The following is a 27845-nucleotide window of genomic DNA, read 5'->3' as shown; positions in this document are numbered from 1 at the left end:
TTTTAAACACTCTAACATCATTTCTTTTTTATTTCTACATTTGTGTTAAATTGCTATTATCTTACCTTGGTGCCAATTGCAATAATAAGATGTTTGGAAAGTTCACTGCTGTCAAAGCAGTAGGGGCACTTTTCCATGCATGCAGCGAGTTGCTGGTGCTCACGGATCGCTTTTCTTCTTTGTACTTCCTCCTCTTCCCCACTGCGCGCTCTCTTGGCTGCTTTGGAAACAAACATGTCATCCAGAGTGTAGTACTCTCTGTCAGTTTTCTCCATGAGCTGAAAAGATATGCAAAAAAAATGCACCTATTTAAAAAGCAGCAAGAGAAACTACTTAGCTCTTTGTAGTATCCTTCCTTGAGAAGAGCATAAAATACATAAGCAGTAGCATTTCTTCCTTTCATACGGCATCTGCTGCAGATGGAATCATCAGGTAGCTCTCCTGAGAGCAGTCATACACAATCTCAGCACAGATATTAAAATATGGATATGTGACAGCAGTGAGAAGAGTATATTACTATACTCCATTTCAAATTATGGGCTAGATATTTCAATATGATCTTGATATAACTTCAGCTATCTTTAAATAGATGCACAATTTTATATATCATTTATATAATATATTTTATCCTCTCCCTTCTCCTCCTCCTCTCCTTTTACAACTACTGTTAAATTATATTTTGTGAAATAACTAGACCATGACTCCACATTTTCACATTCTGTGAAAATCTGCCAACAGTTATTCTTACCAAGTGAACAGGACTAAACCATTTTGGGAAGAAAACAGTCTTTGCCTTCAATACTAAGTCATTCTGAGTGCACCTGTTGCACACCAGAACAAAACTTATTTTAGGATACTAACTAGGGTAGCCCTAGCAAAGGACTAATAATAACTGAAGGCATTTGGAAGGCATGCTATCATAACTGAAGCACAGTCTCCAAATTAAAGAAAATCTTCCAAATATCCCAGGCATAGTTTCTGTACATACTCTGATATTAAAAAAAAAAAAGGACAGATTTTTTTTTTTGTAGAGAACATAAATAATTTTCCCCAAAACAGACACCAGCTCTTGCTTTTCCCAAATACTGCAGTTCTCTAACACAGATCAATACTTTATTTTAAATATGCTCAGTACTTTCCTTATCAAACAACGAGGAGGAGTCTCTTTAATATTACTTTATTCAGCTATAATACACTTAACTGCTTATGGGCATTTCCTACTAGAAGCACTGCAGTCTAAAATCAACAGTTGAAGAGTTCAACTCCATTCTTCTTCTGCCTTATTGAAATGCAGTAATTCCACATTTAACAGAAAAAGGAGATTCCTGAGATTTAGAAAAAATATCTAGTGGTTTGGGTGTCTAAAATCAAGTCTCTGTTCTTCTATCATATAAGCATTAAAAAGGTAAAGTTAGACCTGAAGCAGAAGCACTGCTTAGAGAATAGCAGCATTTTGTTATTACGAAACATAAAGTTTGGGGTTTTTTTTTTAAATAAAAATTCTGCTATGAGAATGGAAATACACAGGAAACATGACAGTTGGCAGACTAGAAAGGAAAGGTAGAGTGGAAATCACAACACTTTGGCTATCATGAGTATCACACATAGCACAGAATAACATTACTACTTTGCTCTGCTTGCACTTAGAAGCAGTCAAGGAAATTCCTGGTTTGTTACACACAACCTCTTTTAAATAACAGTACTTTTCAAAATACTCTACACAATCCCTTGTGATAGAATAAATATTCATCTTATTAAACAGCCTGAAAGATGCCTCTCTTCAAGATGGATAAACTGCTGTATACAACATTACATCTGGGATCCAAAGCAAAATTCTTACATACAAAGTAGCAAACTTTTATAAAGTATGTGCTGCCTAAAATCCAGATTTTGATTCTTCTGGCAGTTACGACAAACACATCATAGAACCATACAATGGTTTAGGTTGAAAGAGACTTTAAAGATCACCTTCCTCTAAGCCAAGCTGCTCAGGGCCCCATCCAGCCTGGTCTTGGACACTCCAGGAATGGGGCATCCACAGCTTCTCTGGGCAACGTGTCCTAGTGCCCAATTTCCCTCAGAGTAAGGAATTTCTTCCAAATAACTTAACTAAATCTATCCTCTTTCTGTTTGGGGAAAGGAAACATTAGCCCTTGTTTTATCTTCCTGTGTGAAAAGCTGCTCTCCCTCTCTTTTCTAATCCCCCTTTAGGTACTGGAAGGTGTTATAAGGTCTTCTTGGAGCCTTCTCTTCTCCAGGCTGAAGAACCCAAACACTCTCAGCCTGTCTTCATAGGAGAAGTGCTCCATCCCTCTTTTAAAACATTTACACTTGTATTTGTACAATAAGGTGCCCAGTGAGTTCTGCCAATTGCATTATTTGGTTATAACTAAACCTCTCAAAAAAAAGTTCAAGGGGAATTGAAAGAACAAGAAGAAATCATTCTCTAAAATGCCAGAAGGAAAGCAAGTAATCATTTAAAACCCGATTTCTTTCATACATATATTCTTCCATATAAAAAACAGAGCTAGTACACATCCAAAGAAGGAACTATGCTGATGTATCAGCTGGAAAGCTGCTGTTCTGCATCATAGGTGCAGCATCACATCTGCTAAACATGAAAGCTACTGCACTTTGGAAGTTGTGTATTTTTTTCCAGCTTTCCCTTCTCTTTTGGCAAGCAAGGATTAACCAGGGGATACAAAGGCAGCTTTAGGACTCCTAGCACCAGGCAAAATGACATGGCTTCCCACATCTCATAGCATAATTGTGCAACTATGTCATTCCTACCATCCATCTGATTTCCCACAACCAGGATGCAGCTTTCATTTAACCAACAGAGAAGAATCACAAATGTGCTTCCCGGGCCAAGAGAGGCCTGTAATACACACACATTTAAACAGCAGTCAGGGAAGGCATCCAAACTTCTCTCAGGAGCCCTCTGGGCTTTCATTTGGACAGCTCAAATTCAGTGCAAATGTGGCTAAAACCCAAGAAAAGGGGTGAGATCTCCAACCATTCAGCAGAGTCTAGAAAGAAATCAGCATCTGACTATGCATAAATTAGAATGATTTGAGAGAGGGAAAAATTACAGTGTTGTATTTTCTGATTAAAACCTTATCATGATAATTACTATGAATAATATGAATATATTACATGAATTATTTCATTATATAACATTCTGTTTACTAAATAATTGAAGCCCTTTCTAATTTGCTACGTTAGTGAAGCCATCAGGCACCGTGGCATTTGGATACTTCCTAAAGTAACTCTTGCAAATCTGTGCAAGGTACACTCCAGGGTCAGCCTCATTTTTCTGCCTACCTATGTTCAGGCCACTGGAACTGTATCTCATAGCTTGATTTTAAACCAATTCTCTTTTTCTTATTTCACAGTAAAACCCCTGGAGAATTACACACCACTGGCTTCCTACACACTCTACCTCAAGTGTGCTACACATTGTGTCTCTTACTGCTCCCTCTGCTGCTATTACTTCCTTTTTGGGTGGCACCTTCAAATACAAAGCCCTGCTAAAGAATTTAGTATCAATGTGATATTGAAAGGAAACCTTAAGAGAAAGAATTCCTAATGATCAAGATAATACTTGTACAATACCTCAAGTATACTTTTTTTTCCCCTCTTCAAATTTCCTTTGAAATTTGAGGTTGAAATGGGAAATTCTATTAAACACAATTAGCAGAGGAACAAAAGATACCTGCATGGTCCCAGTGTGGGTTATTTTCAGCTTTTTTGGTACCGTTTCTTTTCTGCTTATTTTCTTTCTCCAATTTGTATGCAACTATTGAACTTCTGCTTTTCCTGTTTCCTTGCTAACACAATCATAGCTAGAGTTACTTCCATATAAGCTAATAAAAGTGCATCTGCTTGAAAAATTTGTGGGGAAAAAAAGTCTATAGATTGTATAAAATGTATCAGTTTGGGTTTAAATTGTCATGGCAACACTGACGTCTTTAAATGACAGAGTTAATATTTGTGGAATGTTGGATCATATTATATTTTAGGAAGCTGCAAAGAAGAATAATCTATTATTTTAGAATACAAACCTGAGTAACATAAAATCACATCTCTTCACATTTAAATTTATTCAGCATTTTGCACCTATTCTGAATAAAATCACCTCAGAAAAGTTTTCTGATCTGAAATAGTATTTGCTTAAGATAAGCAAAAGCAGAATTTTATCCTGTAAACCTTATTACAATTCCAGTCTCCCTGTAAACACAGACATTTGAGTTTGTAGGCTTAATTCATCATATAATTCAGCAAATAGGCATTTTCAAAACCTCACACTGAATTAAAGAATATTTTAAACACACAGTATCAAAGGATTTCAAGATACCAGTGCACAGAGTGCTTTTAAGGCCTGTGTCACTGACAAGAAAAGATCACCCACCATGTAATCTGAGCAAAGTCGTTCAGGACTACCTTTGAGCAGCAGAAGTCAAGCAAAAAACAGATGACAGAGGACTGCTCAATGGCTAGGGGCCAACCTCCTTTTTGTTTCTGCTACTTGAAATGAAAACTGTAGGTTTTGCTATAAGTAGTTATTAGGACAGATAAAACTTTATATAAAAGTCAATGGCATAAAATGTAAACCAAACAAAAATGCCTTCAGCCATACAATTTTACTATTCAAATTCTGATTAGCATTTCACTTCACAGTTACTCCTGGCCATAATTTTAATGTCTAGGAAAGACTAGTCCTGCCCAAGTCTCCATTTGCAACGTATCTTGTCATTTTAATGTAATTCTGGAAGAATCCTTAATGCTTATGCAGTCATTTACATGGGCTACATCTACATAGTTCTTACTGTTCCCAGGTTTTCTTCCCTAATCCAGCTGTCACTGCTATTGATGTGTTTCCTCATGCAGGAACAACTTTGTGTCCACACAATATACACAGAAGGATGTTTAGTGCATTGAATTGAAATGCAGCAGAACAAGGTGTTGGAAATTATTTCTCTTGGGTTTCGACAATAATTTTTTACAGCAAACCATGCACATGATCTTTAAGTAAATGTAAAAAGCAACAGGACACCAGAGCTTTGCTGGCTTTATCATGTCTGTTAAATATTGTGCTAAAATTGCTTCACCAGGTGAAGGAGAAGAAAAAGTCTCCTTACATAATAGCAGCAGCAGCAGCAGCAACATTTTGCATTTTTCACTTTAGCTTCTAAGGCTTTTTCAAGACTATTATTTTGGTTTATGATGATGGCAATGCAAAAATGGGAACAGGTAGATTTGCACAGCAAGTAAAAATGATAAGGCTGAAAGTAATTTTCTATTTTACAGACTTTTACAGAAGCAAGGAAAGGCAGCATGCAAAATTCCATTTTGCAAACCTATAATACCAGAATACCTCTTGGCTAAATCCATAAAGGAAGGTCAGCATTACTAATAAAGCATTTTATTTTTCCCTGCTAAATTTCTCCTAGGAATTACCGCACATATTTTAAAATAAAATCAGTTTCTGGCCAAAAGTAAAATGTCCTGATGAACAACACAAATTAATTGTTCTCTTTTTCTTTAAGTAAAATATAAAAAGGGGGAAAAAATGCTTTAGTAGAATTAATACATACAAGTACAAGGTAATTTCTCTTGAGGTAATGTTCTAGGAATCAGTCTCTAAACACCCACAAGCATTTATTGACATAAGTGAAAGGATTACATAAGTCTTAACAGCATGAATTTGGGAAAATTGAACCACTTACAACAGTCAGGGGCTGAACAAACTACAGACAGGGTACTTAAAGCTATCAGTAGTGAAAATCTAAGACTTCACACATATTTTGTACTCTAGAAATGTCAGAAAAAAGATTTTCAAATGTTTTATTGACTTTTTTGTATCCTAAAGTCATGCTTCTACAGCACTAAGAGCCAAAACTACTTTCAAAGGTAAAGAAAATAAAAAGTAGAAATAGTGATTTAAATGGATGTTTTTTCCTTGAGACATAACAGTGAAACATGAACAAATCAAATTCTAGCCTGCATTTTTTCTATATATCAAAAAGATTAGTGTTGGGTTTTTAAAAAAAGGGTTTTTTCACCATTGTAAATTAAACATTTGGGTCTTTTTCATGGTGTTCATAAATTTGACATAATAGTATACATGGGATGGCTGTGGGAAGGCAGCATTTCAAACTGCTGAGATAAGTGACTCCCGCATCAGCCACCTTCAAACAGAGGCCAAAGGGCAACAGGAGGTAAAAGCCTCAAGCACAGCAGGGTTGTCTTAGAACCACGACTACAAAAATAAGAATGGACAAGAGGGCAATGATAAGTCAGAATCTAAATTTAAAACAAAGGCTCAACAGGCAAACAAAAAGCAAGGAGACAGCAAAATCCCTCCATCTCACCTCGTTGAGCTCTTGAGACAGGCGGGAAAAAGATTTAGTAAGTGCAACTATGGCTTGAACACTGCAGATGTTTAGTCTGTCAATCTGAGTGGGAGTCTGGCATGAGATAACATATAGACTTTCACTTCCCAATGGGATTAGACAGAGGTTTCATGAGGAGAGACTTTGGGTCTAGGTACTGATATTACTTCCAAGTCCCATTTAAGAAAATAAATCCTTTCATGAATTATACCCTTCTATTTCAACATCCCCATCTCTCTCTACAAAACTCTAATTATGTTATTATCTTCAATAACAACTAGCCTGTATTTCATTTGAAATACTATTAAAGCACTAAATATCAGGAGAGCAACACTGATCTAGAGCAGAGCATTCAGCTGTGTAAAAGCCAGAAAACATGCTGGTCTGTTGTTCTCATTCTGTTCCCATTTGTGAGAGCAATGCCTATTTCCTCCATCCTCAACAGCCATGGGGCTGGAAGTTTTATTTGGGCATAGCCTGGCAAAGTGACAGAGCCCAGGGAAAATCCATGAAGGAAAAGATAGTGCCCTAGGCAATTCACAGTGATTAGATGAATGAAATTATTGAACAGAATTTAAGGGACAGGATATCCCTTCTCCCTGTATCTATTATATCAGGTAGGATATAATTTGTAGACTTGCAGCAGTTTCCTCCTACCATTCTTCTGCAATACAACAGATTAATTTTTGTGGATAATTTTTTCATTTCTCAAATGCAGGCAGAAAGAGAAAGTAATTTGTATGTGTCAAATTTGTGTACTATGTTATCAAACTAAAACTAGCAAAGGAGATCTGTTTGCTAGACTTCCTGCTGGAATAAAACATCTTGCTGAAACCACTGGGGAGAGATGCAAGAATTTTGAAGACTAACTTACTGAGCCCCACATCATAATGCAGATACTCCATGTAGTATAGGCTTACAAAGTACATAAATAAGCATGTAGAATATCTGAGATCACACTTAAATTTTTCAGACTGCTGCCAGCACTTCAGTGGTAACACTGATCTTGTGCTGTGAATAAGAATGCATTCTACAGACATGGAAAGACTTTTGGGACATTCTACAGACATGGAAACCTCAGGGAGGCCTAGGAATCAGTTTCTTAACCTAAGATCAGGAAACAACCACCATCTGGGGAGGACCATCACATTTTGTGGTGACAAGATCTAGGAATCACCTGCACAGAACCTACCAAAAGCATTTTAGATCTTAACAAAAACTGGCATCTGAGATGCTTTTATGATAGCCAAACAAAAATACCTTCAAAACATAAAAGACATTGCATAGGACTGAAGGACTACAGTAGCATGAATTAAAACATGGATATTGCAACAGCAATGGCTTTGACAAAGTATCTACTATGTGCATATGCTCCTTTATACTTAGCTAGTAAATAAATAGTATGGCTCAATCTTAAAAGGTTAGTCAAGAAACTTGTTCTAATAAAATAATGTGATGTAGTACGTCTTTGCCTAATAACAAAAAAGAAACACATTACATAGCATCTGGTCCAAAGCTCACTGAAGTTAGCAGGAATTCACAGCCTTCCAAAACTAAAATGAAGTATTTGCATAGGCTAGGAAACACAATTTATTCTTGTAACACTGTTCATAAATTCTATCCTTCAAAAAAACCAAATAAAAACAAAACAAGAAAACAAAACAAATTTTTTTTTTAAAAAAGGAAAAAGCTTTTAGAATGAAACATACTAAACCCAGTTGCATTCTCACCCAGTGTGACCATTTTATGTTGCAAAATCAACCTCCAGGAATGGCTAAAATGTATGGGGGAAAGCTCCTAGAACTGACTCTTCTGCTTCATTTGCAGCTCTCAGCATTTACTGTGCAAATCCTGAGCCAAAACATATCTATTTTAATATTTAACAATGAAGCTGTATTTCACTAAGTTGGTATATCTTTTTTTTTGCTCCCACTCACAATTAAGGCCTCCACTGCATCTCATGCTCTACAACACAAGTTCTACAATTACCTTCTTCATTGAAAATAATCTCAAACCACTCCTTCATGTTAAACTCTGTTCTGTGACCACTTCCCATATGAGAAACAAAAATAGTTGTATTCTATTAAACTTTTATGCTAATTGTTCTAGTCTAGCAGCTGCCCTCCCCTATCCACCCACCCACTCCTCCCAAGCTGAAGAAATTTTGTTTACTTAGGTTTTCTTCAAATGGCCACCACTCTGTGCCCCTGATTACAGGATATACTTAACAGCTTGGGCAGAATTCAAGATATGGGTGCACCATGGGCTCACTACATGCTTTAGAATGTTCCTAAATTCTCCCTTTTCATAACCTCCAAAATTCTGGTTCTCCTTTTAATTACACCAGCACTGAGACGATGTTTGCAGACTCACGATGACTCTCAAATCAAGCATCAACAGCCTCTTGTATATGTACAGTCACTGCCTCACTCAGCTTCAAGATTACCAACATTTTGTCTTCATTAACCCTGTCTTTAATCTGAATTTATAGCCTCAGTACCTATGATGGGATCTCTTCCTTTTTATTTGAGAGTTCTATAGCATAATCTCCTGTGTCTGAACTAGACATTTTAATGCCTTTCAGATGGTATTTAAAATAGGACAGGCGACTCACACCACTAAAATATGCACGTCTCTTCAGGGACTCTCTAAAGTGGATCTTAAGAATCAGCTCAGATGTTTCACAATGCTAGAAAAATCCCTGCTTTGCAGCTGGAAGTTCTACAATTTACAATGGTCCCTATTTTTGACAGTCCTGCATAATTATGTAACAATAAACAATTCTCATCTTCCTCCAGGCCTTCCCTTTACTCAGGCCTCATGTCCTCTCTGATATTTCTAATAATAATATGCCTAATTAAAAAGTCATGCACTAAACACCTTACCTTTGATGCCATACGCATGAACAGTGAGTTTTGATCTTCTGCTGTTCTCATCTTCTCATTTTTGACCAAATCCTTCAGGTTCATTCTATCATCATCCTGAAAATACCTTACTCTCTCTTTATCTACATGAGTAGGCATCTGAAAGCAAACACATTAAAAATAAATATTAACCTAATGAGAAAGATCAGATAAAAAATTCGGACCCTAACAATTTCAAAAAGTTTAAGGAATCATGAACTAAGCTAAGCAGACCCGAAACAATTGGGCTAACAGCTCCATTCTATCTAAGGAGAAAAACATCTTTCTTCAATTGCATCACTATTTCCAAATAAAAACATAGGCACTTCCCAAAGTCACTGTATTCTTAACATCCTCAAGGTATCAGAGCTACAACACTACCACTCAGGAAATATAGACAGTACTTCACTGAAACAGTTAATTAGCCCAGAAAAATGAAATATTCTAGAAAGAAATTTTCATTATTGACAATTCTAAAGCTTTTGTAAAGTCACAGACATTACTGAAACACAGTAATCAAAGACAGTACTGAAAATTTGTGTGAATATGGTACCTCTGGGACATGTTGCCATCTTAGAGATGTCCCTTAGGATAGGACTAAACTAAATTCTGAAGGAGTACAGGGAGTGGTCATTAACATAAAGCATGACAGCATTTTCTAAAATGAAAACAACAGGACGATGACAACAAATTCCTCACCCTCTCATGTCTTTCACTTCTCCATAGCAGTGTTGCAAACTGATCTGTCCTAACAATCAAGAATGCTTGCTAGAATTATGAGGCAGTGTCACCTCCTGTTACCTCAAAAAGATCAAAGTGCTACTATATTTACTGTTGGAAGCAATTATCCTAAGAATAAAACACTGCTCCAGCTTCCAAGCTGGAAGCTTATTGTTCCCCAAAGCACTTTGTTACAAAGACTAGGTCCTAATTTTTATCATAAGTAGCCACATTTTTTACTAGAACTGAAGTGAAACTAGCCTCTGAGACCTGAGTATCTCAGTGAAATCTTAATTCTGAAATATTCATCTCTGCTACTCTTTGTTATGTACATAACTGTATGTAATATAAACTAAGAGACTGTGATAACTTTTCCTTGAACGTGCATTTAAATAAGCCCTAAAGTGGTCCCTTAGGAAATGCAATCTGAAAATAAACTGAATATATGCTCAATAAGTATGTACTCAAATACTTAATTACAATCATCTCCTAAAAGGGGCTTTTTTAACTACCTACTGACATTCTGATAAGGTACTCATTAATAACGGCATCATAAAACTACAAAATCATTAAAGAATTGCAGTCCAATACTCAGATTTGTAAAACTTACCATCTGCGGCTTTCTTCGTCCTCCTTTTGGCTCCAGTGGCTCTGCTGGTCCCATCACAGGCCATGCCCTTCCACTTCCATCTGTTCTGACAAGGACCACTTGTTCATCTTCTTGACGGCTTGAAGCCTATGTCAGATTTTAAGACATATTTTCAAACAGATGGTACAGACAAGCCAAAAGAAATAGCTAATCCACATTAAATAAATGTTTAAAATCCTGAAGACTAAGTAACAGATTTTTTACATTTTGTGTGTTCAGTTTAATTCAAAATAGACAGTTTCACCTTAAAGAGGTATTCTTTTCACATTCAAAAAGAAAAAGGGATTAAAAATACATTCAATTAGTTAAATGCAGAGCTTGTCTTTCCAAAAGAACCAAGTTTGTATTCTTGTTTTCTCACATAAAGCTTTCTATCTCCAAAAGACACACAGTGCTTCTGGAAGAGCTAAACAGATAATACTGAATTAATATACACCACCATCATTATAATGCTGTATTCATGAAAAACATCTGAAAAGCTACAGGCCATTACCACTTCTTTTGTGGACGGGGGTGTGGAGAATGGCCATCCTCACCTCAGTCCCCCAAAAAGGTACAGAACCTGTCTTCATGTAAAGTCCTTTATAGGGCCCCCACTTCATAGGGCTGTTCTCAAATGAAAATATATTATATATATATACACACGGGGGGGTGGGGGGGGTGAAGGCAGAAATTCTTCACCAAAAAGTAAGTATTTCACTTTCTAAAATATAAAGAATTACTTAAAAAAATAATTTAAAAGCATGTGAGCTTCCTGATTATACTCCAAAGATGTTTAGGTAAATCAGTTGATTAAATTAGAGCACATAATGGGGTCACTACTTAATCAGATGATATTAGGACAGCCTTTGTCAAATCTCATAAACAACTTCATTAATCTGCATTTCAAGCTATTTTCTACCAAACTGCTTTCCACCTGCCATCCTTGCCAAAGGAAAGCTTGTCCCAGAAACCCAAATAAAGTCTGGAATATCTGCAGATACTGAAGTACACTTCAACACCTTAATTACATTTTTCCAAGGAAAGTCATACGAAGGTAGAAGTTATGGACCAAAAAGCTGCCTGGGTAAGCCAGAGTTCTCTCTTCTGTAACATCAAAGGCAAATCTCATTTTGCAAAGTAAACCAAGATGTCCAGCACCACTTTGGCTCCAATAACAAAACTGATATTCTCAGAGATTACAAGAGGACTTATTTCCAGCACTGGCCATATACATGTTATCTGTGTGTAATCTGCACCTCACGTGTTACTTCTTCACAAAGTAAGGGCTTTTGTCCCTACTGGGAGGGGGAGAAAAGGTGATTCATCCCATTAGGAGAGAAAGGCTGTGTGCATTCACCCCACACATGTCATGTGATAAAAAGGTCACACACAACTGAGTGAGACACAAGCAGCCAGACTGGGGGGAGCATGTTTTTAGGTCATCACTGTACCATAAAACCTTATTCAGCGCAGATATGGAAAGCAAAGATGAAGTTAACATCAGTAACAATGTATCACAGAAAACTTCTCAAATGCCACAACTTCTTTAAAACTTGGGTAACTTTACAAGTTTGGAGGTTGAACACATAACCACAGATACTGCAGTGAAAACTCAAAAAATCCAGAGCATTGCTAACTAGTCTGAAATGATACAGTCCTTTGTAGAGGAAAAACACCCACCTCATTCTAAACTCACCATACCCACACGACCAAGTAGAGATACAAAGCTCTCCCAAGAGGACTAGTCAAATACACACAGCAGATCCTTTACAGTTTTCAGTGAATAATCTACCAAGTAACCCCTTCTGAAGGGTCCTGTTTATGTGAAATCCTCAGCCAAGAGCATCTTTCCAATCATTCAGCTCCTTTTACCCACTGCCTGTATACAATCTCCAAAAGGATGCTGATTTCAGGTCTCTCCTTCCCCACATTTTGTGTTACTGAGACAAGAAAAAGGAAGAACTTTTCCATTCCCAGTCTAAACTTTAACCTCACTGTAAGCATGACTTTTAAGAAATACAAATCACTAAAACTAATAGTCATTACAACAGCAGTGCTTCAACAACTGCAAAGAACAGTAAATACCATATTCCTGTATCAACTTAAAAACATTTAGTTATTCTAAAAACATGCATCCCCAAATTTTTCTTCACTAAAATTCTTAATACAGACATTTCAAAAATGATGCCATTGATGTGTAGGCATCAATCCCCAAAAGTTAATGGAATACACAAGGTGCTCTACGTGTTAGGCCTTCTTTGTCTTTGAAGAATGGCTCTAAAATGTTAGATTCAAGCAACATTTGCTTGTGAATTGAGAATTTGTGTTTCTTTTTTTCCAATACACTAACCTACAAGCAGCAGAAGAGTATCTTCTGAATCTGAACCATGGAACGAGTTAGGACAGAGACAGGGAATGGAGAGGGGAGAAACAGATATAATACGTACTGAATTCTTTGAGTCAGAACCCTACAGCAGGCAAGGATTCATCTGCTTGATGAGGGTTTGAGGTTTTTTTCTCCCTAATCTCCAAGATTCCTGAGTCCTGACACAAAGCATGTAATACTGACTGTAACGTATTTAGATTGAATATTCCAGAGGGAAAAAAAAAGGCAAGAAATTATAGTAATTTTTAGCTTTAAAATACAAAGTACAAAAAAATAGAAGTGGTCCTTCAAAGAGAGATTAAAAGAAGCCGATAAAAGGATAAAATAATTATGGACAGTATGAAAACTAATGTGAAGTTATGTTAAAGACTAACAGCAAATGCACACTAGGAACCAAAATTAATCTGATGGATGCAGGCCAAACATGATTAATCAGAAGATTAAAGATGTTATTAGAGGTAAAGACATCCTTCAGAACTCAAAACCCTATCTAAATAGAACTGACTTAAAAATACAGCATAACGGGAAGTTAATTGTATTAACACAAAAGATTGATTTTTAGGAGAATCTTACTAACAATAATTAGTAAAGCTATTTCTAAACACATCAGAAGCAAAAAGCTTTCTGGTAGAAAAAGATGCTCAAGTGGTTACAACATTATCAGAAGGTGACATTTGAATAATATATTAATTAACTGTATTTTATTCAACAACACTTTTTGAAGGAAAAAAGAAAAAAGAACTAGAACAAACTTTAGAAATCATCTTTAAACTGAAATACCAGTAAAAAGAGTTTTTAAAGTAAGCTGCCATGAAGTAATGATTTTCCCAAGAGCTTCCAAAAAAGATTTCCAATACATAATGTACACACAGGACACAGTATAAAAATAATGGGAATCAGCCAATAAAATAAAAAGCTTTACAATGCGCCAGTGGCTGATCATGGGAGTTCTGGGACATTTGTAATGGACAAGTTCACCCAAGTATAATAAAAACCAAACTTCCTATATACTTGAACAATTACACCATACTGAGAAAGAGCTTTTGCAGGAAAAATCCATAACTCACACAAGTAATACTTTTTCAAAGGAGTGTAGGTATCAATCTAACTGCAAGAGTTACTTAATGTTCTCTTTTTATCTACTGATATTTTCTTTGCACTTGCATTCCCATGGCTGTATGACATGGTATATGGTAACACAGGGCATAATTGTGATCTAATAAATACTCATTAATTATTATGATCAGATAAATAATATTTCTATTAAGTCTAACATAAGTTTAAAAATATATATTAAAGTACTTTTAATGTACCTACTGTTAAATGTTAAAATTGAAACTGGAAAAGAGGCTCGGTCACTCTGCCTAAATCTTGTGCTGATTGCTAAACAAACAATATAATTTCATCTGAAATGAATAAAAATATCTATTTCCAAAATGAGAGAGGAATTGTTTGTTGCCATTAATTAAGGAACATGAATTTTTTTACTTCAGGCCAATTAAATATGCAAAGTACACAGCTGTTCTCATCAAATGTACAAACTGCTACACAGAAATTAACATGCAACTGAACAAAACAAGCAGATGAGTCTGGTTTTGAAAGATAAAAGCTTTAAAATAAATACATAAATAAATAAGATGAAAATCTGAAAAAGATTTTTGAACTCTCCAGATATTATCCCTGTTCCATAATCCAGCAGGAGGAGCTGGAAATCTTCTGCCACAGCAGGTGCACATCTTAATTTGAGGAATAGACACTAGAGCAGGTGAACAAATGGAGTAATCAGGCCACGCATCTAAGATAAGATCCACTCAATTAGAACTGCTTTTCAATGCTAATAGCTAAAGGGAATAAAGTATATTTTAACAGTCAGTGTATTGTGAGGTAGGGAACAACTAAAGCTAGAAAAAAACCCAATTTTTTTTAAATTACTGAGCCAACAAAAAGCTGGATGCTGCATGATTTGAAATCCTTCTACAAATGTTTACTGAGAGCTACATTCAAGTGGTACAAGCACAGTGTAATGAAGGAGTAACAAAGGAACAGTCTTCAGCAAAGAACAAGCCTCAACAACCAAATTCTAGCTTTGTCAAATCAGATGCTGCATTAAGCATGCCACGTGTTTCCTTTCCCCTACAGTCTCTGGAAAACGAAAATGCTTTGAATATTGCCTTATTCCTCTATTGGAAAAGTCTGTCCTTATGTGATAGTATCAGTAAGTGTGTAAAAGATATCTAGCACTTCTCAGAGTGCTGGACTCTGAGATATTTCTTCCATCCACTGTCTCCTCTTCCACTGCTCCTCCTCCCATTCCATTTACCCTTCTCTTAGGCTCTCACGTTGCATTCCCACATATCATCAGTTACCAGGATAATGAGTAAATCCCATAGAGAAAGAGCATCTGCCTCCTTCAGTGCTGGCTATTCCCAGGGGCACCATGTCTCATATTCAGGAGTCCTTTTATTCCCAACTTGGAGTCCCCAAGTAACAGGTTTCAAAGCATCCAAGCTCCCCTTCAGGCTCTGACATTTGTTTGAATAATAGCAGTGTAACCTTCAATGCAGTGCTTATAAAAATCAGTATGTTAACCATTCTCTATAGTGAGACTGAGGTTTGCATCTCAAAGGAAGATGAAATTAAAATGGTCAGAGGTCTGTAACAGCTGTCCACTGTATACATGTTGAATCTTTGATCTGGGTTTCTTAAAGCAGAAAAAAGGTAAGACTAAGAGATTTATCAGCATGAGGAAGGAAAGAAATAGCAAACTTCTAAAAACTAGGTTAAAAATTTAGTATTTCAAGAAAGACTTTATAAATATATTAATGAGTCACTATTACACATTCAAAAGGTGCTAACACAGTAATGGGATTTTTAGGTTTTACAAGATCAGAAAGTTGGACTTCCATAATTAGGCCCTTGAGTTTAACAGTGAAGAGAGCATTAGAAAATCTAATGCAGGCTGAAATACAGAGGTGAACTATTCTGCAGAAGAGCATCTATATCAGGTAGTGCATCATTTCTGTGTAAAGCAGGAGACTAAAAAAAACCCCAGAACTCCAGACCATGGAAAAGGAATATGTTTCTATCCTTTCTTTCTGCTAGTAAGTGAGTGACAGTGGTTAATAACACAGTATGTAAAAAACTTCATTTATTCTTATTGATATAAAGTCAGTTGCCCCTTAAAATTCAGCAGTTCTTTGTTCTTATATTACAAAAAGTTTGTTTTGGCTAAACTGTTTATTACTCAGAATAAGCAGATTATTAATCCTTATTAATCTCCTCTTTACAATGAATGCCTCTGATCAGCCCTGCATGCAGAAATCCTTCTATTTCTGCTCAATACTTATTTTCTTAAAGCATCTTTAAGATAGGGTGATCAGAATATCATCTCTTGAGTAGAATGGCCACACACATAAATCTGAAGTCAAATTCAGTAAAACTCATACTGCCAGCCTGTGGAAGTAAAACTAGAACTAGTAACATATAACTTACAGAAGCTTGTAATGTGTCTGTCCAGTGATATACTTAGAAATGGGAAAAACTAAAGCAATTAACCCTAACTTTAAAATAATACTATATTTATATAGTATATATTTATAACTATAAAATAATACTGGCATATCAGGAAACCATATAGCCTTGAAAACACAACTTTAAAGAAAGCTCTAAATATTCAGGTTGATACTCTAAATTGTTAGCTACACTTTGAAATTTAGTCACTTAGCCACATCAATCAGCCACTCATTGATGTGTAGGCATGAGATGTAATAAAATTTGTAAAAAATTTAATGACTAGATGGCTTGGTTTTTACAGCAAGAACAGCTGACAAAAACATATACTCAGACCATAAAAAAAGAGAAGTATTGCAGCATGTTGGTTCTCAAGTCTACAGATTTCTATTTTATTTTATCAACTGATTTAACACAGTGAAAGGGTAAATATAGAAGTAAAAATATGTAGAAATGTAATATGGTGTTGGGAGAAAAAGCCAGAAACCATGGCACCATCAATTACAAGTGCTGCATGGTACTTAGATATGGTTTTTGTTTCCGTTGGTAAAGCAAACTTGGAAGTTTTTGTATTCTCAGTTTGAACTCCGAGAAGTTTTAGCCATTCTTCCCTTTTTTACTTTCTACATGTACTGAAATTGTAAGATATTTTACATTGTTTAGTTACTGATACAATTTCTCCAACATGTTTTATTGCAAAAGCCAATTTCCTATAAATTACAGTCAGGAAGATAAATCTCTTTGTCTTAATATGTCTTTGTCTTAAATAATTGCGTAATCCTCTCTTACAGTCATCAACAAGAATGTTCAGGAAATATACTAATCAATAACAGCATACACCTATTATTTTTTAAAAATATGCACTAATGATACGAAAGCTGTTCTGCAGAAGTATGCCCTCTTCATTATTCCTCATTACATTTAGAGCTAGTCAAGTCTGTATGGAAAACACGAACTTTTGCTGGAGAAAGAATGGCATAGCCATCTTGCAGACAAGATTCAAGTGTGATGGAACAGCAGGAATCAGGAATTATGATGAGCTGAAAACATCTGAGAGTAAACAGGCCATGAGCCATCTGTTGCTGTATCTCCCCACCATCTGAGGTTCCAAATAAAATCTCGGATTTTTACTGTGCATTTAGTGAGGATCATTAATCCCCAGCCTTCTAGTTTTTATACAACTGTCACAGCTATACTTTCCTGCAAAGCAATTTTAAATAATTTTTAAAGGCTTCTTTATATTTGGTAAGTCTACAAGCATTCCTACAGCTGTATTTAGGTTCTGCATTGCTTAAGTCAGAATGAAAGTTATGAAAACATATTCTAGGTAAATTCTGACAACCAAATATTTTCATTGCAGAAAAATATCTGTGTTTATACTCTCAATTCCCAAACCTAAAATTAAACAACCTGGCACACCTGCAATTTTGAATGTTAATTTTCAAGGGTGATTTGGCTTTTACTTTCTTTTTGTTTGTTTAGCATTGGTTTGGTTTCTTTTCAAATAAAAAAACCCCACACATCAGAAGCATTATTTTCCTTCTTTCTTTCACTTCCTACTCTGAAGTACTAATCACTGTCTAAATTTTACATGCATACACACACATACTCAAACACACGTATACACATACACACACCACCTTACTTTGAGCTGTCTCCTCCAAGGAACCACTGGCATTTTTAAGCTATTTGTGAACAGCTCAATCTTGAAAATGAATGAAAAATAAACATACCTTCTTGTTTTCCCCATTCTCATTACTGGAATCAATTGAACATTATTTCAGGTTTGTTCCACATCTGATTCCTCTCAGTTACTTACTCCTAACGTCACATGGTTCACTTGTCTCAGGATAGGGACTGCACAGAAACTCATTTCTCTGGATAAAGATCCAGCATGTTCCATCCTGTCTCTCCTAACGCAGAAGTGTATACAATGGGATGTAATGGATGCAATTTTAGAGAATCAGAGAATATTAAGGGTTTGGAAGGAACCTTGATGATCATCTAGTCCCAGTACCCTGCCACAGGCAGGACCTCCCACTAGACGAGGTTGCTCAAGGCCTTGTTCAACCTTGCCTTGAACACTGCCAGGACTGGGGCACCCACAGCCACCCCGACCAACCTATTCCAGTGCCTCACTACCCTCATAACAAAAAAAAATCCTAATATCTAACCTCAATTTTACCTCTTTCAATTGCACCCTTGTCCTATCACTACAGTTCCTAGCAAAGAGTCCCTCTCTGGCTTCTCTGTAGGCCCCCTTCAGACAAACAGAATTTGATATTTAAGCCAAGCTGTTTTATTCAGTTTCTTTTCTAAAAAACAGTGTTAGTTCTTCAAAAAGAATTTTAAAAATATTATTTATATTGAACTAGTTTCCCTAGAATTCTCCCTCAGTCTGGAGTCTAATGAATCTCGGGAATCCAAACTAAACATCAGACAATACATCAAAATTTGCATTCAGATAGGACGTGTTGGAACTATAATCAACCTTCTTATTTATACTCAAGAAGAATAATTAAAGAAAAATAGCAGAAGCATTTGAAGTACATGGAGCTCTGAATATTACGAATATTTTCACTAAAAGATGAGCCCCATTTATACCATAAAACTCACTAAATTAACTTTTCCCTGCACTCTAAATCTTCTCCACCTGAGATGCACAAGCAATGGCCTGGAGTCTGTTATTCTTACAGATGCAATAGGTAGCCTAGAAAAGGTTTTCTCCTTTAAAGCAGCATCATGTCAGCCGCTGTAAAATGAAATGCTGTGTCTGCCAAAATTCAAGTCTTACTCTACAGATATCTGCTATGCCCATGAGGCTTTACAGAAGCACTGAATACTCTTCAGTAGAAAAACACTCATACTAAACCAAAGGCTGAAGGACTTCCCCAGAAAATTCAGTTATTCAAAAGAAGATCTTCTCTGATGAAATAATTCATATTTTTCCTACATATTCTCAAATGCATAACAGAAAGCCTATAGCTGCTTCTATTTTTCAGAACTCTCTTCTTTTAAATAATCAGTGACACCATACCCTACCATGTTATTCTGCTTAATGTCCCACCTTCTAGCATTCATTCAATTTTGTATTGATTTTGTCTTTCAAATGCAATTCATCATTATTGAAAACCATCTCTAGCATTTACTCAGCAGAGACTACTTTCTGTTTCCTGCATACTAATTATGTTCTATGGAATACAGAAAAAAGCTAAGGGTTGAGAAGCATTTCTTCTAAGCCATATTTCATTTGGGACTGAAAACAGATTTAAAAGATGCATATTCTTATACTATATTCATCCACCACCATGCTGTTGGACTACATGCTCATGGTAAGTCCCTTCCAAAGGATATATTGTGTATTTTGCCTCTTCCTCATTTAAATTTTTACTTTCCAATTCTTGTAGTAGCAAAACCCACTCTAAATTATGTGCCTCAAAGGAGTGCTAATGTTCCAGATATAGTTTGTTCAATAAAAATACCACATAAAAGTATAAATTACATCAATTGTGACTGGTACTGACAATGGCAGAGGTGACATCCTCATAACCAATGTAATAAAATCTAGAGTTGTGTAGAATCTTCAGAACAGATACACAAACTGTATTTAAGAAGTAAACTATGAACACATGGAAGTTGTTTTCTAAATGCTGAAACCTCCACAATTTTCTGCTGTCTCCTTTCATTCAATAGGTATAATTTTCATCACCTACCCCAACTCAGAAATCCTATGATACAACAGCCTTCTCTTTACAGTTTCACTAGGACTCCAAAGTGCAGCCTTGCTTTCTCAAAATGCCCATGACAAATTAGACAGTGAGCATCTGAAAATAAGCATCATTTCATCCTACCCCAAATGAAATCAAAACGTTTTTTATTTCCATAGACCCTGAAGGTTGTCTCCTGCTCAAACTTACGTGCTTGCTCAAACAAGCACAATCTAAATGTGGCCCAAGCATTTACGTACAATACGCATTAAGACCCCAAATTCCAATAACAGATAATTTAATTGTATTCATACTAAAATGAATAGGGCTACATACTTCAGGCAACCTAGAGTGAACAACAGAGGGGCTCTACCCTAGCTGAAACTTGGTGAAATATATCAGCTGAGAAACACAACGTTTTTAAACTCCAATCAGTTTTTGACAACTGTACTTCACAACCACATTTTTGAGACTGCTTGGGATAGAATTCTTGTCTAAGTCAAAGAAATTACAAAACTAGTCACTAAGTCACACTGTAAAAGCTGTATTTTCCTCTACTTTCACTTACAAACAAAATAAAATTATATAATATTAAAATGGCATTTAAGCTAGCACTTTATATTCCCTTCAGTCCGTAGTTTCTTGATCACTTTGAGGCAGAATAAAACAGCACCTCTATCAGAAGAATTGATCCTATCCTCTGTATGAACCCCAGCCATTCATACTAGTGTAAGTCATCACTCAGTCACGCAGGGAATAGAATTGGGAAATTGATCCACGTCCAATTAATTAAGAAAAAAAACTTCCTAGTGAGATGCATTCAAAATTGCCTTCACTACTTCCTGATTTATCTCCCCAGTTCTCACAACAGAAATTGAAATAAGGCAAAGCCACATTTTAGGACTTCCCAGCATGACATTGGTCATGCTGCTCCACAGAAGCAGCAACAGACCTGCCTGATACAAAATGCTTCATGCCTGTTACTGGAAATGGAGGCAAAGCTATCAAACTTTGGGATCAATAAGATATCCATTTGGAAAATCATTTCTGTGGAAACTGCTCCAGGTACCTCACTTGCAATACACCTGGCTGAAGTGGCTGAGGCTGGTGCTTGGGTGGGGTATGCCACAGAAAGGCTGAGTCATGTAGAGACAAACACAACTTCACAAATCAGCTTCCCTTGTGCTATGGGATGGTTTGTGAATAACTGGGCTGTTGAGACACACAGTGTGGCATAACTGGCCCTTGATACACAAGAGTACCAAACACATCCTGCTTGTGTCCCAGTAGTCAAAACCAATTCAGAGCTCTAAAACCAGTAAGGCTACCCTGGTGACAAAAAGACAGGGCCTAGGACTGAGCAACTGTCAGCTTAGACTCATCCTCAAACACCAGCTAATATAGGATAGAAAAAGCCAGGAAAGAGGCACAGGCAAGGCACATTCATAAATATTACATTAGGTATTTTTGTGATGACTGTTAGCTGTAAAAATGCTTTAATTAAAAAGTAACATAAAAATCAGACTTATGGTTAAGAGCAGGCTTGACCAAAATTGTTATTTTTAACTCAGTAACTAAGGAATAGGTGTCCACCAACATTTCTGAGGCCCACCCACAACACTCTCTTTACTTCCCAATTTTAAAAGCTGAATGATTTTTTTCCTGTGTAATTACAAAAGTCCAGTCTGCTTTATTTAGGGTTTTTTTTTTTTACATATATGAAAAACATGCCAAAGTACTGCACTGCAATGAAGCAGAGTCCACCTACACAGAGCTTTTGTAATTTTAAATCCTTGTGAATTCAGGGTGTGAGACTTAAATACTATTGTCACAAGGCAGTCAGCAGAGACCACAATTCAGTTTAGTTCATCTTCTAAAGACTGGACAAATACTAGTTGGTGTAGGAGGTCTAACATTAAATCTTTTTAGACAAAAAAAGTTGGTGGCTTTTCAAACTCAACTCACTAGAAGCTGAATTTTCACTGTGGAACTGGGATCAAATGGAGCAAGAACATTAGTTTTTGCCTGAAAGTTTCCTCTCCATCATGAGGAAAGAGCTCATAACTTAAGACATTAACCCTGTTTCCTTATATTAGTGTTGGTACAGAAGCTTTCTCACATTTCTTAAATACCACCCTTCAAAAGGAATAACATTTGAAGTGCCAGCTTCTTCAGAGACAAGAGTTATGTAACAGCCAGCACAGATCAGTTTCATTCTTAAAAAAACATGTATTTCCTTGCTAAGGAAATATTATGAGTAAAAAAAAACAAAAACCCATTGAATTTGCTAAAGTACCATGGATAAAGTTTTGTTTACCAACAAAAAGTACAATTCAATTAGGACAGTCACTCACCTGAGGTCACACTTTCTAATGTTCCTAGTTCATCTGATGTTCTCTAATTCAGCTGCTACCAGTATCATACCATTGTGCTAATGCAAAGAAAAGAAATATATTTTTCCACTTACATCTCTGCCAGCCTTTGCAGGAATCTGTCCTTGAGTCTCTCTCAACTTGCGAGCATTGTCAAGTTCTGCTTGAAGTTCTGAAGCTAAATCCTTCAAAGAAAGTGATAGTACTCCATTAGTTCAATTATCTTAAACTTTTAGGAGATTTTCTTATTGAAATGAACTATTAATTTCATTTTTTTGTGTGTTTTGATATAACATTTTAAATTTTAATGACACAAAAGACTAAAGAAAACATGTCAATACAATTCACACAACTCTTTATAGGATATAACATGAAAAAAAAAATCTTCAGAATAGAGGCATCTGAAGTATAGGAACAAGTATTGCCATAAAAAGACCAGAAAACATATTCTTAAGCATTATAAAGTTCTACTAATTAATGCTTCTCATAACTAAGCATAAATATTACTCTATGTATAGGAAGTTAAAAAAGGCAGCCTGAACACATCATATTCTTTTTTTTCCCTTGTACACACACACACATACACACCTTTACACACATACAACAGCTCTATGGGTCTAGGGAAGCATCTCTCAGAAATTTTTGCTATGAAGTTTCACATCTCTCTGTCATGTCCAACTTCTGCACTTCAGACCTCATTTTGAGAATTAAAATGCACATGAGATAGAAAATAAGAATTGTTTATAGGCTTGTGAAAATTAGTTTTGATGGTCCTGTTCCCTTATCCATCTGTCTATTAACTAAATACAAGTATTTTAGAGTATCTTGGATTGCTAGGAATTGACAGCGTATGAACTTTTAAATAATAGAACCATTTATACTCTAACCCCTCTGCCAGTTTCATTGACTGGACTCCAACCATTGTGCCCATATTGCCACCCCAAAATGAAGTCATTTGACCAACATCAGGCAGCAAATCAGTAGCAAAAATAGATTCAGAATTCATTTGGCCCACATGGCCAACCTCAAGCTCCAGCCACCAGGACATGCTGTTACATAACCATCTGTTCTGGTGTGTGGGAATGAACATGCTTAAACAAGCTGCATTTTCAATTTAATTAGAGAAAGACCATGAAAAATATTTAAAATGCCACAAGGCTATTATATATTATACATATTGTATTAGCTATTTTATTAATTAAACTGTTGTGGTTTGGTTTTAGTTCGGTTTTTTTTTTAAACTAGGTTGATTCAGAGTGCATATATAGAAAACTGTATATGTGAAAGTAATAATAAAATTGTAGCACTGGTTTCTGCAACATTATTTGGGCCAAAACAAAACAAAACAATAGAATATTCAATTAATTACACTTTTCCCAAAGAATACATGTATATTTTTCATCAAATCACTTGCATTCAGTTCCTATCAGGTTGAAAAGAAAAAGACCAGATTTTGGCCAAAGTTTTATTTATGCAGTGCTACTGAAGCTGAGCAGTATCAGGAAAAAAAGTTTACAAATTTTTGCTGCCTTCCATCAGTCTTTGGAAAACCTTCCCCTCCCCAGTACCTTAACAACTAGTGTACAGATAGCTTACACTAAACCTGTCCCTCAGAAACCTATCATATAATTACTTATATTTTCCTCACTAGTGTATGTTTTTATAATTAACTAGGAAAACAAGAGATTAAGATATGGACACATCTATTTACATCATTAACACTATACCTTAGCAGGAAATACATTGCTTCAAGTTACTTTTAATTCACTTTGAAATTAATATTTAAAATGGACAGGATTTCTAGATAAGGTATTGCTGTTCAAATGTTTAAAGCTACATATACATATCAATGTCTAAAGTCTGTGGAAAAAGAATTCATAACATAAAATTGGTTTGAAAAGAAAATATTTAGAAAATGGGCACTTTGTACTAACAAAATCTGAACCATCTGATAGGGGCTTTAACAACAATATGTCCTAGTCCAGCAATAATAACAAAACATACTTAAACTTTCCACAAATCAAATAATCAATAGATCTTGAGAAATATTAATTTACCACTTGGAGACACAACATGTTTAATATATTACTATAGACAAATATTTTATTTATTATTTCTTAAAGATGCAGATTTTGGTGCAAATATTGTGTCACAAGAGGCAAACTAAACAGGTGCAATAAAAATTAATTTTCAAAAATAAATACAAAAGCCCCCAGTGATAGCATTTGCTTCTAAAAAATACAAAAATAGCTCCTTAAGAGCAGCTATTCAGAGCCAAGCACTTGAAAAACACAGCTTAATAACTAACAGATTCTGACCTTGTTATAACTGAAACTTCCAGATAGTACTACTGAACGGGATTAACTTAATATAACCATGCTTAATGTAATAAATAAAATACATCAACATCCACATTTAGTGTTGCACAAGAGTGAAATTCTTGTTCCTCCAGGTAGCTGGCTGAAACAAGTTACGTTAAATGTGCAGCTGCTTCTCCCAGCTCCACAGACCAACCTCAATAAGGGCAGGACCACAAAGCATTCCACAGCTGTTCCCAGTGCAGAGCTGGCTGCAATGGCATATGCTATTCCTTTCAGTTTTACAATTTCTGTATCATAATTAATAAGCCTGGTTATACAGCAGAGCTATGGACTACAAGCACCTACTTGTGACAAAGCTGATGAAATAAGTAAAGCTCCAGACACTGTTTACCTTGGAACAAAGACAGGGAGCTTTGTAGTTTTCACCTGCTCTCTTTTTTATAAAAAGACAAGAAATACTTGCTGAGCATTTAGAGAAGAACTGGTTTTAGATATGCTGCTTATCCTAAAAAGCCTGGGGTCCAGAATACTGTAATCTATGAACTATTGTGTTTAATCAGAAATTACTGTAAATGCAGTATCTGCAAATCTTACCAAATTTTGCAAGTCTTTATTTGTTTGAATCAATAGCCTTTATATATATAAAAAAAAAACCCAAACAATTAAATCACTGTGAGCTTTGAAGAAAAATTGCAGTAAATCATGACAGTTTTTCACAGCCATTACCGTGTCTCCCATGAGTTCTGCTTTCACAATCCTCGCTCCCAGTCTGTTCATCTCCTCTTCACTAAGGACCCGAGGCGGCTCATCCTTTGATGATCTGTAAAACACCAGCTACACTAAAGCCACAGAAAAACAGTGCAGTATTCACCTGTGTAATTAAGAATGATAAGCCTACTATACTTGTACATATGTTTCTATTGGCAAAATCATTGAAAACTACATATTATAAAAATATATTTGCAGGCAGAAGTGGCCACGGACTCTGAAACCAAGGAGCTTGAATAAAATTTTTATGAGGTTTGTTTCCTTTTAATTTTGAGATCAACTCAAATGAAAAGCACTATCTATGAACATTTTCCCAGCATGAAAAAACAGTCAAGAGTCAGTAACAGGCATAATCAAGAAAAAAAAAACGGAAAAGAAACACAGAAAGTTATTTTAACACACTCTAATTCTTCTTTCTGGCTTTGGCCATGCTTTTACTTCTCAGTTTCTGCAAAATGACCCATTCTGAGTTATTCTGTTTGTAAAATGGCTTTCCACCTCTTGAAAATTACTTATTTCCCCGTATTTATCTGCTCACAGTACAATCTTTGCATCTGTATATGTTATGGCTGATACAGTAGAGTTTCCAAGGAAAATTAACTGGTACCATTTTAAAATATGAAGTCCCCCTAGAGAAACCACAGCTGGTAATAAGAAGTATTGTACCTTAATGTTAGTATTAAAAACAGCATAAGATTTTTTACGGTATTTATTAAACAAGGACTCCAAGAAATAATGCAAAGAGGCATCAAGTAAGTTTGGCTTTTGTTCTCTGACCCTAGGAAAGACAAATTAAATCTAAAAGTAAAATATCTAACCCAAAAGATACATGAGTACAGTTATGATACTGGTTTCTGCTGTTAGAGAGAGAATTCATTCACTAACTGATGGTTAAACCTGTAGGATTTGAAGAATGGGAAATCTTTGAAGATGGTGTCCTCTTTAAGCACCAGATCTCCCCAGTCCTGAGAAAATTACCAAAGTTGCTTTTCTTCATTTTCAAGATGCCCAATCCAAGCCCCCAAAACTCAGCAGAATTTACTTTAATTTCACCAGAAACAAAACATTCAAATATCAAGTTCCCACTTTTTCTTAAGCTGTATCCTCCAAAGCAAGGCAGACTACCTCAGAAAAGGGAACAAAACGTGTTTATTAATTCATATATGCTTTTTTTAAGTGGCACTAGTGTTTGAATCACTGTCTGAGCTTTTTGAGACTTGGGATATTGTTTTGATTTGCTTTTTATCTTCTCTCAAATTAAACTCTGAAGCAGTCACATTATTAAGTGCGACTTCCAGCAAACACTAGATGATGGACTCTTCCTCTGGGGACATCCCTTGGACAATCCAATCAGCACTTTTAATTAACCTGTGTCATAACTGTCCAATACACTTTGATTTATAGGCTGAAGAAACTTCCTCTGTGCTTTAGAAAAGATAAAATTTAAAAGCTGTACTTTCAGCATGAGAGATGAGGAACTGAACCAGCAACACCTATTAATTCAAGCCTTCACCTCAAAGATTTACTTTTTGTGACTGACAACACTACCAAAAGAATACATGTACTACAAGTCTTGAAACTTCAAGAAGAAAAAGAAAGCAGCAGCTTATAAATTACTCTCAACAGGTATCTACTGCACATATCTACACATGAAATGTTCCAAAAGTTTTCTACAAAATACAATAAAATAAAAAAACGAAACAAAACAAAAAAACTTCTGACTGAAGGAAACAGGAAGACAGTTATTCACTGTTTCAAACCACACAGAATCTTGGGAGTTAAGAAGTTGTCTTAGAAGAACTTGGAAGTAAGTTATGTCAATAAGCAGAGGCTTTATGGTTTTGCAGGCCTAAGTAATCCCCACTTTACTAATGAGTCAGGTTAGTAATTTCATTGGCTAAGAAATATGATTAAAATATCAAAGAAGATGCACAATTGGGTTTAACAGCACCAGAACAGAAAACACATTCAAAAGAAAATATTAGCTAAACAGTTTCTACATCTAGTTCTCTTCTGTGAGGAAAAGAATTATCTTTTCTATCATCGTAATTGAATTCTTTGAACTTGAGCAAGTAAACCACTTCCGCACACAATCTCATTTCCCAAAATTTGCAGCTTTGTCCAGTTACAAT

General features: G+C 35.7%; 1 protein-coding gene across 3 annotated transcripts in view; it reads right to left on the bottom strand.

Moving 5' to 3' along the window:
* Positions 1-27845, bottom strand: part of CWF19L2 (CWF19 like cell cycle control factor 2) — a 60175-nt gene that overhangs the window by 10650 nt on the left and 21680 nt on the right. For all 3 annotated transcript variants that reach the window (XM_086881948.1, XM_086881949.1, XM_086881950.1), the window contains exons 9-13: positions 25672-25765; positions 22720-22809; positions 10629-10754; positions 9281-9418; positions 66-278 (exon numbers count right to left, since the gene is read on the bottom strand). In XM_086881948.1, coding sequence (XP_086738074.1) covers positions 66-278; positions 9281-9418; positions 10629-10754; positions 22720-22809; positions 25672-25765 — 661 coding nt within the window. The remainder of the gene's footprint in view (positions 1-65; positions 279-9280; positions 9419-10628; positions 10755-22719; positions 22810-25671; positions 25766-27845) is intronic.

This window comes from Cyanistes caeruleus, chromosome 3 (assembly GCF_971803275.1).
Source record: "Cyanistes caeruleus chromosome 3, bCyaCae1.hap1.1, whole genome shotgun sequence".
Lineage (NCBI taxonomy): Eukaryota > Metazoa > Chordata > Aves > Passeriformes > Paridae > Cyanistes > Cyanistes caeruleus.
The sequence above is the reverse complement of the archived record's forward strand: the minus strand, read 5'-3'. Positions and strand labels throughout refer to the sequence as shown.